Raw genomic sequence first — 15,333 nt, forward strand, 5'->3', positions numbered from 1 at the left:
TACAAGTTCCATGTAGAAAAAGTGGAAATTTCTTGGGGCATTACACAGGCCTTAAAATAATCAACGTCATCCAGAGCATATGCCATGTTTTAGCCACTCACAAACATCAAGTTTGAATCTAAAGTCCGAGTGAAATGCTGGGTCGAGGGGATAAGAACACCAGACTCAAGCTCTGGTGTTTCTGATCAGCAGAGTTTGGGTTCGAGTCCTGTTTGTGAGACTTGTGTCCTTCAAGCAAGACACTTAACCATTATTTCTGCGTCCTTCGAATGAGACGTTAAGCCGTCTGAAGTTTTTTACTTTAGAGATACAACTCCTAAAAGGATTTCTTAGTGTTTGCTTGAGATATTTTCATTTATTTTTCCATGTTTCATGGTCTTTTGTTTGTCTAAAAAAGAACGCAGATTTTGTCCAAACTAGATCCTGTTTTGATCATAGAAAGTATTTCTTTATTGTTTCTTTTCCTTCAGGGCAAGGAAGAGCAAAGTACCAAGGTGGCTGCTGCCGTGGTAACCATTCAGAGGTGAGATTAGAAACAAATTAAAGGAAAAGTTTGAGGTTGAACAAATACAAAGACAAATTTGTGGCTTCTGACTGGCACACGGCAACATATTTGATAACTCAGTTAGTAGAGTGCCAGGATGTTAAACTGGCTCTATTAAAAACAAATTTCAGCCCCAAATAATTTTTGAATTTACCCAGTCATTTTCCCTTGTGGTAGGTATACAACTTGATATTTCAAATTGAAGGAAAAATGTTTTCTGTCGGCAGAAAGGGCGACTTGTATTTCAACAATCGAATGTTAAAAGGACAGCTACGATACCTTGTAAAGTCATGTTGTTTTTCATCATGTATAAATTGTTTGGCTTATTTTGAAGTGTGTTTTTCTGCACAGGATGCTACCTAAAGCAAGAGTTCTTTATTGTAGTGCAACTGGAGTCTCTGACGTCAAGAACATGGTAAGCATAGCAATCGTATTGTTAGTTTAAAAAGTTGCAATGCAAAGGCTGACGCGAATTTCTAGTAAATAATAATAACCGTATTTATAACGCGCCTTTTGCCAAAGGATACAAAGCGCCAGGTATTATTACTGCAAGGAGTGGGACGAAGTTTTGAGATATAAGACCTAATCCTTAAGCACCATGTAATGGTTTACAAGGTGCTGTGGCGCAATATGCTGCCAATCCAGCCAGGAACACCGGGGCGAACCCCTTCTCTTTTCGATAAGTGCACTGGGTTCTTTTACATGCGTTTACACAACACATGGGACGAACGGCTTTACGTCCCATCCGAAGGACGAAGCAATGGTTATGTGACTTGCTTAAGGACACAAGTGTCACGGCTGGGGATTCGAACCCACACTTTGCTGATCAGAAACACCAGAGTTTGAATTCCTCTTAACCGCTCGGCCACGACACGCAGCTAGTAGAATGATCGAGTTCTGAAAAGGGAAAGTTTACAAATGGTAATCACTCTTAAAATAAATTGTGCAATAATATATATATATATTTTTTTTTTTCTCTTTTGGCTTGTCGTTGGTCCATTTTTGTTTCGCTTTTGTTCTTTGCCTTCCCTTTGTTAGGCGCTCTGTTCTTTGCATAGCGCTTTATATTACTAATATTATTGTTATTATTATTATTATTATTATTATTATTATTATTATTATTATTATTATTATTATTATTATTATTATTATTATTATTATTATTATTATTATTATTATTATTATTATTATTATTATTATTATTACTATTATTAGAAGCCTATAGCAGCTTTCGATAGCATAAAGCATTTTGAGAAACATTTCAAAGTAGGCGAATGTTCCTCTGGTGGAACGTTTAACAAATAATTACATATGTAAATATTTTTCTCCAACTGTTTTGTTTGTACCAGGCTTTTATGGAACGTCTTGGGATCTGGGGAGAAGGTGCTGCCTTCAAGTCATTTGAGAATTTCTTAGACGCTATTCATAAGAGAGGATTGGGTAAGAAACTGTTTCAACATAAATATGATAATAGTGTATAGGACTTGAGGCATTGCATGGTGAGGTATCAATATATATTTGGTTTCCTGATGATGAATAGAGCAGCTATTCGAAACGTTGAGACCAATTCAAGAACTGCCTCTGCGGTAATGCAGTTAATAACGATCCACTAAAGTAGTAGTCCGGGACAATTTTCTACCTTCCGCCCGGGTAGTAGTTAAAAAGCAGAAAAGTTCTTATCAGAACTGAGAAGTCTCCCGAACATCCGAAAAATCTACTCCGCGGTAGTAGAATAAAGAAAGACAGTTCTCTAAGAACAAACTCTACCTGGCAAATAGATACACACATGGTGTTATCGCAAACCAAATATATATTGATACCTCACCATGCAATGCCTCAAATCATATATAAAATTATATTATTACCAGCCAAGACCCCACTCAATTGTTATACTAAGTAAACAACAGTTGAATACCATTCACAAGCAATGCATATGCTATGAAATTTTGGCCAGTAACGTGTAAAATAAGCAAGCTATTTTTGTGCTTATTCTCCACACCATGCAAAGCTTCAAACACCACTTAAGCAAGTTTTTCGCTGAAGCAGCTCCATGCAATTGAGCCCTGATTTTGAGTTGGACTCTAGACTAGACTGTTGTCTATTGTAGCGAGTACCGCAAACCAAATATATAATAAAAAAAGTGGCTTCTTACATAACGCTCATATCCAGCACTCAATGACACTCGATGCGCTTCAACATTCAGTATTTTCCTGCAAGATACGTTGCAATTACATTTTGAAGTCTGAGACCAGATCCTTTACGTAGCACCATATAACGTTTACAATGTGCTGTGGTGGCGCAATATGCTGCCAATCAAAACACAAGGGTGAACCCCTTCTCTTTTTGATATGTGCACTGGGAGCTTTTACTTGCATTACACAATACACGGGACCAACAGCTTGACGTCCCATAAATAATAATAATAACAATAATAACCGTATTTATAAGGCACCTTTTGCCAAAGGATACAAAGTGCCAGGTATTTTGACTGCAAGGAGTGGGACGAAGTTTGAGATATAAGACCTAATCCTTAGCACCATGTAATGATTTACAAAGTGCTGTGGCGCAATATGCTGCCAATCCAGCCAGGAACACCGGGGCGACCATCTTCTCTCTTCTTAAATAAGTGCACTGGGTTCTTTAACATGCGTTTACACAACGTCCCATGTACATGGGACCAACAACTTTATTACGTCCCATCCGAAAGGACAAAGCAATGGTCAAGTGTCTTGCTTAAGGACACAAGTGTCACGGTTGGGGATTCGAACCCACACTCTGCTAAACAGAAACACCAGAGTTTGAATTCGGTGCTCTTAACCGCTCGGCCACAAAGTACCATCCAAAGGACAAAGCAATAATGGTAAGTGTCTTGCTTGAAGGCAAAAAGGAATGGGACTCAAACCCACACTCTACTGCACAGAAACATTGAGCTTGAGTCCGGTGCTCTAATCAACTCTGCCAGAACACACCACAGATTTCTCCAAGAAAACCAATTGAATAATAATAATAATAACCCGTTTTTATATAGCGCTTTTCCCACCCGGAGGGCGTCCCAAAGCGCTTCACATTATTACCCCTGGTCACTGGGCCTTAAATCACTCTTTAAAGGAACACGTTGCCTTGGATCGGTCGAGTTGGTCTTTGAAAAGAATTTGTAACCGTTTGTAATAAAATGCATATGATGAGATAGATATTTTAAAAGTAGAATATAATGATCCACACAAGTATCTCTCGAAATTGCGTGGTTTTCCTTTTACCTCGTCGACTAACACGGTCGGCCATTTATGGGAGTCAAACTTTTTACTCCCATAAATGGCCGACCGTGTTAGTTTGCAAAGCAAAAGGAAAACCAAGCAATTTTGAGGCAAATTTGTGTGGGTCATTGTATTCTACTTTTAAATCATCTTTCTAACCATATGCATTTTATAACAAACGGTTACAAACGCTTTTCAAAGACCAACTCGACCGATCCAAGGCAACGTGTTCCTTTAAACCATCTCAGGTCCCTGGTGGGGGGAGTATGCAGCCTGTATGCGCTACTCGGCTAAATCAATCACAAGAACCATCTCTGCCCTCACAGGTACCCATTTACCCCTGGGTGGAGAGAAGCAATTATAGTTAAGTGTCTTGCTCAGGGACACAAGTGTCACCAGGATTCGAACCCACACTCTGCTGAAAAGAAGCACCAGAGCTTGAGTTCGTGCTCTTATCCGCTCGGCCCCGACACATCATGAAACAAGTAACCTGAAGACAGACTTTTTATTTCAAGTATGTTGTCCTCTTTTAGTCAAAGATTGAGAAACGTTTTTTGAAAAAAGGCCCAGCAATAATCTCAAAAACGCAACCATACTTTGCAATGAAAATATTTACATGTTAGTTTTATTGTATACATCTACATTAAAGGCACTGGACACTATTGGTAATAACTCAAAATAATTGCTAGCATAAAACCTTACTTGGTAAGAGTAATGGAGAGCTGTTGATGGTATAAAACATTGTGAGCAACTGTTCCCTCTGAAGTAACGTAGTTTTCAAGAAAAAGAAGTAATTTTCCACGTATTTGATTTCAAGACCTCAGATTTAGAATTAATTTTGAGGTCTCGAAATCAAGCATCTGAAAGCACACAACTTCGTGTGACATGGGTGTTTTTCTTTCATTATTTTCTAACAACTGCGATGACCAATTGAGCGCAAATTTTCCCAGGTTTGTTATCTTATGCATATGTTGAGATACACCAAGTGAGAAGACTGGTCTTTGACAATTACCAATAGTGTTTAGTGTCTTTGATTAAACCAATCGAACGGTTCCAAAATCAAACGTACACTTTTTGCCTACAATTACATGTAAGTGTAATTTTGATCTCTTGAAGGTGTTGCTGAGATGTTGGCAATGGAGATGAAGGCATCTGGGACGTACGTCTCTCGTGGTCTCAGCTTCAGAGAGGCAGAGTTTGTTACCATGGAAACAGACTTGATAGAGGAGCAAATAAAGATGTACGACACCGCCGCTCATGTCTGGTGAGTCTTAGGCCAGATCCGAATTAGTGGCTACAGCTACGGCTATGACTGTTGCTAAGGTGTCAAGGAGGTCCTAGCCATGGCCGTAGCTGTAGCCACAAACTTGGACACTTCAAATAGTTTCAGAGGCTGATTTTGAAGAATGAGTTTAAAGAACCCGGCAGGGCCGTGGCTGTGTGTCACATGGCCACGACCCGGCAAGGGCCCACTCATAAATGGCCTGTTTGTTAAAAAGTGTAATAATGTTGGTAAGACTAGTAGTCATCATCATCATCATCATCATTTAGGCTGTGTTCATCCAGTGTATGATGTAGCCCTCCTCATGTCCACGCCATTCGATTATATTTGCTTGCAGTTCCTGTCCGTGTTGTTCCTGCATAAACCCTGATGTCATCTCTCCATCTTCTTCTCTGTCTACCTCTTTTCATTTTCCCTGTCCTTGGTTGCCAGTCCATTATTCTTGTCATTTCTTAGGGCAGTGTGTCCAGCCTATCTCCATTAAGCTTGTTTTATTGTCCTTATGATGTCTCTTACTCCAGTTTTCTTTCGTAATTTCTGTGAATTTAATCCTGTCTCTACGACTAGTAGTACCTGCCTATACAAAAAAAAAAAAGTTTTGGGAATCATCAGAATATCTTTCCTTAAACGGAGTGATAACTTAGCTTCTTCGAAATGTTTAAAGGAATGAGTTGAAGAATTCCTTGGAGGCTGCCTTAGGGAGGACAAACACCGGTTCTCCGAGGGTGTGGTCATTTTTCTGGTCTTGTCATCAGCGGTTCTTCAAACAACTTTGGTAAGTATTGGGTTATTCTGCTCTCATTTAGATTCTTCTGGAATTTGTTTGTTGTAGATTTTTATTTTATGCATTTGTATTTATAAAGTCACCGAAAAAGAAAAACATTTTTTAATATAATAAAGCGCTCAAGTATGTCACTCAATGGCGCAACAACATTATTGCCCTTGGTCACTGGGCCATTCACTTCATTCATAATAACATCTCAGCTCTCTGGGGAGTATACAGCCGGTTCTGGCAAATATGTAGGGCACTAAGCTAAATCAATCACGAGAACCATCTCTGCCCTCACAGACACACATTTCCCTCTTGGTGAAGAAAAGAAGTGTCTTGCTCAGGGACACAAGTGTCTTGCTCAGGGACACAAGTGTCTTGCTCAGGGACACAAGTGTCTTGCTCAGGGACACATGTGTCTTGCTCGGGGACACAAGTGTCTTGCTCGGGGACACAAGTGTCTTGCTTAGGGACACAAGTGTCTTGCTCAGGTACACAAGTGCCATCACCGGGATACGAATCCACCATAACTTGAAGTAGATTTTTGAGTTTTGTTTTTCTCAATCAATCACGAGAACCATCTCTGCCCTCACAGACATACATTTCCCTCTTGGTGAAGAGAAGAAGTGTCTTGCTCAGGGACACAAGTGTCTTGCTCAGGGACACAAGTGTCTATGTGTCTTGCTCGGGGACACAAGTGTCTTGCTCGGGGACACAAGTGTCTTGCTCGGGGACACAAGTGTCTTGCTCAGGGACACAAGTGTCTTGCTCGGGGACACAAGTGTCTTGCTCAGGGACACAAGTGTCTTGCTCAGGGACACAAGTGTCTTGCTCAGGGACACACGTGTCATTACCGGGATACGAATCCACCATAACTTGAAATCCGATGCACGAAACCATTCAGCCACAACATACAGGAATTTGAGTGAGCAATTTTAATGATGGGAGTATCCTTAACATGCTCAAGAGAAATTAGTTTTTGATTTTCAAATTCCAAATAAAAAGTTGCCATGAAGTTGATTTTGGAGTTTTGTTTTTCTCAGTTTGGGTGTGAAAGTGCCGAAGATTGTCAAGGAAGCAAAGCAAGCATTGGAGGATGGATACTGTGTTGTGATTGGTCTACAGACTACGGGAGAGGTAAGACTGGTAGGATCGGCCAATCAAAACCAAAGTTTTGGAAATCGTCAGCATTTCTTTCCTTAAACGGAGTAATAGTGTAAGCCCTACATCAAGCAAAGGGTTGTAGCTAGAAAGTTTTGAGTGCCGGCTAATTTACAATCAAAATAGAGTGCATAAGCGAAACTTCTGTATTCCTTTCAGGAAAGTAGTATTTATTTATCTCACATCTAGGATTATGGCTATGCAATTGACAATGTTTTCCTTTGACCGTGTTCTTCTAGCCGAATACTACCTAAAACACCTATGGATCAGTGAAAAGTCACTCCAAGGTGTAGTGTCCGAAAGATTGCAATACGCGTCATCGACCGCCATCTTTGATGTATTTACAAGGGAAAAGTGTACGCGCAGCGGGTACGTGCATGCACTTTTTCCCTTGTTAATACATCAAAGATGGCGGTCGATGGCGCGTATTGCAATCCATCTATTGGCTGCTTCAGTGTTGACAGGCATCCATATATCTTTAGGAAGTATGGACAAGATTACTATTCTCGTTTTTAAATGCTTTAACAAAACTACACCTCATTATATTACCACTTTACTGTCACATTACACTCCTCCACACTTGACATCACTCGCTTGAATGTTCCCCGAGCAAACAAAATTCTAGGTTAAAAGGCTTTCAGTGTGGCTGGGCCAATGATTTGGAACAATCTCCCAACTGCCATTTCGTAAAGTCCTTAAGACTCACCTTTTTCCAAGTTAATTTCTTTCTAGTGCGCTATGATCTTGATGGAATAGTGCCTTATAAATTTTAATTGTTATGTTATGTTAAGTACAGAAATTTGACGCTTGCCCTGTAAGCAAACAATGGTGATCGCAAGCGCATAATTTGGCGGTAAGCAGAGCCATGAAATTATGCTTAGGCTATAATTGAGTATTGTTATTTGGGTTTTCTCTTTGCAGGCTAGTATGGATAGTGAGCGCAATAAACACGATAAAGGGGACAGTAGTTCTGAATCAGGTTTTGTTTCTGTCGCGCGTGAGATTCTTCTTCGATTCATCAATCAATACTTCCCAACAGTTATCATTGCGGTAAGAAGCTTTTCTTGTTTTTGTAGCTAATAATAATAATAATAATAATAATAATAATAATAATAATAATAATAATAATAATAATAATAATAATAATAATAAACAATTATTATTGTTTTTGTAGCTAATAATAATAATAAACATTAATAATTCGCAGTTCTCATGTAGCGCTGGTGTTTCTGATCAGCAGAGTGTGGGTTCGAATCCCCAGCCGTGACACTTGTGTCCTTAAGCAAGACACTTTAAGCAATACTCCTTCAAATGGGACGTAAAGCCGTTGGTCTCATGTGTTGTGTAACGCATGTAAAAGAACCCAGTGCACTTTTCGAAAAGAGAAGGGGTTCGCCTCGGTGTTCCTGGCTGTGGCTGCTGTATGCGCAGTAGCACCTTGTAAACCCTTATAAGGTGCTAAATAATTGGGTCTCAAAGTTCATCACTGCAATTACCTATCTTTCTGAAAGTTTGTATATACTCAGCGCCTTGAGTACCTTGTTTGGTAGATATGTGCGCTATATAAGACTTCAATATTATTATTATTATTATTATTATTACTCCCGATGGGAGTGCTCTGTATTTTCCCTACAGGGTATGTGTGAAACTATAGACCAATTTCTTAACTTACATGTAGCACCGTGTAATGGCTTACAATGTGCTGAGGGCAAAATAAAGCCAATCAAACCAGGAACACTGGGGCGAACCCCTTCTCTGTACGATAAGTGCACTGGATTTCTTTACGTGCATTACACAATACACGGGACCTACAGCTTTGCGTCACATCGGAAGAACGTAGCAATAATGATTCAGTGTCTTGCTTAAGGACACAGGTGTCACGACTGGGACTCGAACCAACACCTTGTTGATCAGAAACACCGGAGCTTGAGTTGGGTGCTCTTGTTCACTCGGCCATGATATGTCACATTTCATGTGACTTCTGTCCTACCTTTTTCTATTTTCTGTAGTGGTATGTACCACATTTAACACCCTGGGAGATTCCTCCAAGACTTTCATTAAACCTAATTTTATAGAGATGCTTTTGTGTACAATCATTTGGTGCCTGGCAGTAAGATGTTTGTTGTTTGTTTGTTTATATGATCTTCCCGTCAAGGGAGCTCGGCAAACTACCGCAAGGGGATGTAAACACCAAGCTGGCAACAGCCAATCTCTCTCATCCAAACATTGGTCTAACGCTTATGATTGTGAATCAAGAAGTTATGATTCAGTAACTAGACGACGGCACTTTCTAGTCATTATAAAACCAGCAGTTAGCTTTGGGGATTCAAACCTACGACATCCCTGTAACTGCAAGTCCTGCCGTCTAACCACTGGACCACGGTGACATGTTTAGAAAAGATGGTCGAATGTACCACCCTTTTTACCGGCCATATTAATGTTGAGAACAACATTCGGCTCAGTAAAACTTAGCAATGAAACGACTACATGAACATGTACCTTACATCAGTTATGCACTTTTGCTGTAAATTATTCCTCATTTGATTTCAATGTTTTTATGTTTATCTTATTGTCAATCTTGTTGCAGGATGATCAAGGACCAAGGGATGACAACTGGAGCTTGACGGCTAAGACTATGCTCCTCGACTTCACTAAGAAGATGCCTCTACCCAACAGGTGTGGAACAAATGGTTACCTTATTCAAGGCTAATTGTATCTCTTTTAGTTTAAAGACACTGGACACTATTGGTTATTGTCAAAGACCAGTCTTCTAACTTGGTGTATCTCAACATATGCATAAAATAACAAACCTGTGAAAGTTTGAGCTCAAGTGGTCGTCGAAGTTGCGAGACAATAATGAAAGAACAAACACCCTTGGTACACAAGTTGTGTGCTTTCAGATGTCTTGAATTCGAGACCTCGGCTAAGGTCTCTTATTCAGTTCAAATATTCGAGTGATTGTTTACTTCTTTCTCAAAAACTATGTTACTTCAGAGGGAGCTGTTTCTCACAATGTTTTCAACTGTCAACAGCTCTCCATTGCTCATTACCAAATAAGGTTTTATGCTAACAATTATTTTGAGTAATTACCAATAGTGTCCACTGCCTTTAAGGACTTTCTGGAAAAAGAAAACAGAGCTACCCATCTTTCAGATTGGTTTATATTTGTACAAGTACCCTCCTGTATTTTTCTAAACTGCATCGTCTTTCAATGACCCCTTCCCCAACCTTTCCTTCTTCTTCAGTCCTCTTGATGACATCATTGATCAACTGGGTGGAGTTTCCGTCGTTGCTGAGATGACTGGGCGTAGGGGGCGTATGATACGCGATGGTCCGAATACAACGGCACGCTTTGAACCGCGCACCCCGAGTGACTCCTCTGATGTGAATAGTATGAATGTACAAGAGGTAACGGTAGACAGGCCTTAGTTTGATTTCTGATTTTGTTGTTGCCCTTGAAAAATCTGTGATTAAATAACTTGAAAAAGTTATTGAAGCCTTAAGCCTTCACCCTATGATCAAGTACATGTAGTTCAGCCCTTGCACTTGTTAAAATGTTCATACTTTTTTCAAAAGACCAAATATCGTGCCTGGTTAGAGGTCAAAATTAGCAGTCTTTGGTTCAATCTTAAAAATGAAGCGCAAGTTTTAGATCTGTCAACAATAATAATAATAACCATATTTATAACGCGCCTTTTGCCAAAGGATACAAAGCGCCAGGTATTATTACTGCAAGGAGTGGGGCGAATTTTGAGATATAAGACCTAATCCTTAAGCACCATGTAATGGTTTACAAGGTGCTGTGGTGCAATATGCTGCCAATCCAGCAACACCTTCTCTTTTCAATAAGTGCACTGGGTTCTTTTACATGCATTTACACAACACATGGGACCAACGGCTTTACGTCCCATCCGAAGGACGAAGCAATGGTTATGTGTCTTGCACTGGGTTCTTTTACATGCATTTACACAACACATGGGACCAACGGCTTTACGTCCCATCCGAAGGACGAAGCAATGGTTATGTGTCTTGCTTAAGGACACAAGTGTCACAGCTGGGGATTCGAACCCACACTCTGCTGATCAGAAACACCAGAGTTTGAATTCGGTGCTCTTAACCACTCGGCCACGACACTATAATAACTTTTTTAATTTTCAAGAATCGGTAGAAAATTTTGTAGAGTAATGTTCAGTGCAAAATATTATTTACAAATAATCAACATTAACACCAAGCTGAATCAGTTTGTAGCTGAAATGATTTCAAAGGCATGAAATAACATTCAGACCTTTTAGAAGATCCTAATGTGAAATGTATTTATTTTATCTCAATATTTACAGAGGAATAGTTTTATGTGCGGGAAGAAGTTGGTAGCCATTATATCAGATGCAGCTAGTACAGGTAAGACAGTTATTTCAACTTGAGGATATTTGAATGTATTACAATTTGTTTACTATTTCAATAAATGCAAAAATCTGGGCTTTTGGTCTGTTTTTGCAGGTGCTTGACAAAGTTCAGTCTCCTGACGATGACTAGAGCAAGCTAGTCGAAATGTAGCCTTTAGTCAAGGCGCACGCAGCACCCCCATGTCAAGCACGCCCCTAAATATCACGCACGAAAAAAGACCAGCGCGAGCGGCGGAGCTTTAGCAACTCGTTTTGAGGCCATATGTTTTTCTTTACTTTTGCCACAGATTTTGGTGGGAGAAATGTAATGCGTAATGCATGAGTGTGATGAGTTGCTGGCCAATAAGAAGACGCAATACCATAGATGACACGCTGCGTGCACGCCCCATGACCCACACACACATTAGTGCACTAAAAAGTCATGCTGAGGGCAACACACAGAAGGTGCATATATGAATAACTAATTAGATAAACGAGTTGCTAAAGGCGCTTCGCGGCTTCGCCGCTCGCGCTGGTCTGTTTTTGTACATGATATCTGGGGGTGCCGCTGCCGCGTGCGCCTTGATTAAAGCCTACACAGTAGTCGAAATGTTGAGACCAATCCGAAAAGTGACTCTGTGGTAGTGCAGTTAATTGCGATCCTATAAGCTAAAGTACTAGTCCCAGCCAATTTTCTATACATTCCGCCTGGGAAGTTAAAAAGCAGGACAGTGCTTTTTAGAACTGCTGAGAATCCGATAAATCTACTCGGCGGTAGTAGAATAAAGAAAGACAGTTCTCTAGGAACAAACTCTACCTGGAAAGTAGATACACACATGGTGTTACTGCAAACCAAATATATAAAGCTCAACATTGTTAAAAAAAATTCCTCCCAATTTTTTTTTTCTCCATTTGTTGCCATAATTTTAATTCTATCCAGGGGTTAAAATGTAATTTATTTATTTTTAATTAGGTGAGGTTTAAGGTACATGTAGCACCATGTGTAAATATCTTTAGAGAAGTGTTGGTTCTTAAAAACCCAGTGGTTCTACAACTCAACACTTTGATCATCCTCGGGAGAGATATAAACATGGTGCTACCGCAAACCTCAACTAATTAAACTCCCACCATGCAAAGTTTCACATTTACTTATTTGTCTTTAGTAAATTTGGTTTTGGTTTTGTCTTGAGTAAACGTGATTTATCACAAGAACCTTCACAAATTCAGAATGGTATTGAAGTTAATTGTCAACTCTCCTCTACAAACCAATAACATATATATCTGAATTAAGAACCTGATCAATGGTTAGAAAGGCAGATCCAGGTGATGGTTTTAATAGGATTTAGGATATGTGAGGGTTAAAGACTCTGGACACTATTGGTAATTGTCAAAGACTAATCTTGTCACTTGCTGTATCGCAACATATGCATAACATAGCAAACCTGTGAAAATTTGAGCTCAATTGGTTGTCGAAGTTGCAAAATAATTATGAAAGAAAAAACATCCTTGTCACACGAAGTTGTGTGCTTTCAGATGCTTAATTACGAGACCTCAAAATCTAACTCTGAGGTCTCAAAATCAAATTCGTGTAAAATTACCTCTTTCTCGAAAACTACGTTACCTCAGACATGTCAGAGGAAACCCTTTCTCACAACAATTTGTACTATCAACAGCTCCCCATTACTCGTTATCAAGTAAACTTTTATGCTAATAATTATTTTGAGTAATTACCAAAAGTGTCCACTGCCTTTAACCAAATACCCATGTTCTACCCAGGTATATCGCTGCATGCAGACGCCAGGGCTAAGAATCAGAGGAGGAGGTTACATCTAACGATTGAGCTACCGTGGTCAGCAGATAAAGCTGTCCAACAAATGGGACGATCACACCGGTCCAACCAGACAAGGTGATTACAAATGTTATATTTTGTCATTTTGAATGATTGAGTGGAAATAAATTGAATTGTGAGCTATATTAGTCAGTTGATCTTGGTTTCACTCTCATAGTCATGAGCTTCATTAGGGACTTTTCGTTTTCGACGACGGATGGTTCTGCGACGATTGTTCAGCTAAACGTTGTCGTTTTCAGCACAACGAAGATTCATCCCAAGTACTGTCGTAGAAATTGAGGGACGACCGTCCTCAAAGCCGACGCATGTGCAGATGACGCCAAATGTCATCTTTACCGTCGCAGAACCATCCGTCGTTGAAAACGAAAAGTCCCTATTGTTTGGGTAATACAACTGCAACAGCAAGCGGCTCAAACAATGGTTCTGCAAGACGAACTCACCCCGAAACCACCCCGGCCACATGATTATAACAAGCCACCAAATTATTTTGTTTGTTGATGCAAATTGTTGTGTTTTTATTTTTCTTCCAGTGGTCCTGTGTATAAACTACTGACAACCAATCTTGGTGGTGAGAGACGTTTTGCTGCGTCTGTTGCACGGAGGCTGCAGACCCTTGGTGAGAATTCTGGACTCTTCTTTCATAGAGCTCACTGGCAAGCAAATATTAGCAGAGGAACTCAATGTGTTATTTTAGCTGGGACCTCTTTCTGCTTAGCAAGAATGTTCTGTATCAAGTAAATTCATGTATTGAGTGTATATTGATTGCACAGCTACCATGCAAGTATGTCACTTGCACTGTAAGCAGAATGCCTTGATTATGTAAGCACGGAATTCCACAGTAAGCAGAGCCAAGCTCAAATGGCAGTAACTCGCGACCATAAACTTTCCTTGTTATTATCTATCAAAAGAATCTTTTGCAGAAGAATACTTGATGGAAATTGTGACCTAGTCATAAACTCAATTGTGACTTCTCCTCAAGTGGCCAATAAAGGAGAAGTAACAACTCTTTGCTAAAAACTATCAGAAGAAGCGAAGAATATTGTGTGCAACAAAAAAAGCAGTGCAAAATTTATGGCGAAACAACGTACTTATAGCGCACCAGTGAGCTAGAGAGGCTAGAGTTGATTGGTCCTTTTGTATCATGTACTGTAAATATTGAAGGAAGGTCAAGTCTTTGTTGAGAAGAAATATAAAGATAAAGGTATTTGTCAATTCTTAGTCCCTGGCCAGAACATCATGGGGTGAAAGATCATTTACGTCTGCTGCCCCTTCATTATGGAACGACTTGCCGGATCATGTTAAACTTTCTCCATCAATAGCTTTGTTCAAAACTTCCCTCGAGACTCACCTAATGAGGACTTAATAACTTGTTCCCGTTTATTGTGTCAATGCGCCATGAGCATCTTTAGATGGATACCGGCGCATTATAAATGCCCATTATTACTATTATAATCTCCTCTGACCTGTTTAGGGGTAATGATGGTTGAGTTGACTTCATTTAGGACAGCAGCAATTCCTCACCTAATGAGGACTTAATAACATTCTGTTTTAATCAGACATTTTATGAGACTTCTTCTTTTAAGCTGATTTCCTCATTTGGGGTTTTGATTTTCCTCTTTTTTTCTTCACTTTATGTTAACAAAAGCATCGGAATATTATGGGAATATAATCTTTTCCTCCTTTTTTCTTGCTCGGTTTTCTCTTTTCCTCTTTCATGGATAGTTTAATACTCACATGCCTGTTAAATGTGTCATTGCACCATGAGCATCTGAAGATGGTTACCAGCGTATTATAAATGCCCATTATTATTATTATTATTATTATTGTTATTATTATTATTATTATTATTATAATTATTATTATTATTTGATTTTGACCATTAGGTGCATTAACTCAAGGTGATCGTAGAGCTGCAACAGGAGCTGACCTGACACAGTTCAACTTTGACACGCCGTATGGTCGTTCAGCTTTACGTACCATGTACGCATCCATATGCAATGTAAGTTAGGTTAAAAAAAATGCTATTATCGATAAGCATGGAAGTATCACCACAACAGTTTGCATGAGTTTGATGGACACACTACTGCACAAC

The 15,333-nt window shown here is 39.6% G+C and overlaps 1 protein-coding gene across 2 annotated transcripts in view; it reads left to right on the forward strand.

Moving 5' to 3' along the window:
* Nucleotides 1-15,333, forward strand: part of LOC117298854 (protein FORGETTER 1-like) — a 41,309-nt gene that overhangs the window by 13,003 nt on the left and 12,973 nt on the right. For both annotated transcript variants that reach the window (XM_033782205.1, XM_033782206.1), the window contains exons 10-22: nucleotides 471-523; nucleotides 896-959; nucleotides 1,894-1,984; nucleotides 4,915-5,062; nucleotides 5,745-5,855; nucleotides 6,893-6,986; nucleotides 7,932-8,060; nucleotides 9,598-9,686; nucleotides 10,256-10,418; nucleotides 11,348-11,408; nucleotides 13,169-13,298; nucleotides 13,772-13,857; nucleotides 15,125-15,240. In XM_033782205.1, coding sequence (XP_033638096.1) covers nucleotides 471-523; nucleotides 896-959; nucleotides 1,894-1,984; nucleotides 4,915-5,062; nucleotides 5,745-5,855; nucleotides 6,893-6,986; nucleotides 7,932-8,060; nucleotides 9,598-9,686; nucleotides 10,256-10,418; nucleotides 11,348-11,408; nucleotides 13,169-13,298; nucleotides 13,772-13,857; nucleotides 15,125-15,240 — 1,335 coding nt within the window. The remainder of the gene's footprint in view (nucleotides 1-470; nucleotides 524-895; nucleotides 960-1,893; nucleotides 1,985-4,914; nucleotides 5,063-5,744; nucleotides 5,856-6,892; nucleotides 6,987-7,931; nucleotides 8,061-9,597; nucleotides 9,687-10,255; nucleotides 10,419-11,347; nucleotides 11,409-13,168; nucleotides 13,299-13,771; nucleotides 13,858-15,124; nucleotides 15,241-15,333) is intronic.

This window comes from Asterias rubens, chromosome 13 (genome assembly GCF_902459465.1).
Source record: "Asterias rubens chromosome 13, eAstRub1.3, whole genome shotgun sequence".
NCBI classification, from domain to species: domain Eukaryota; kingdom Metazoa; phylum Echinodermata; class Asteroidea; order Forcipulatida; family Asteriidae; genus Asterias; species Asterias rubens.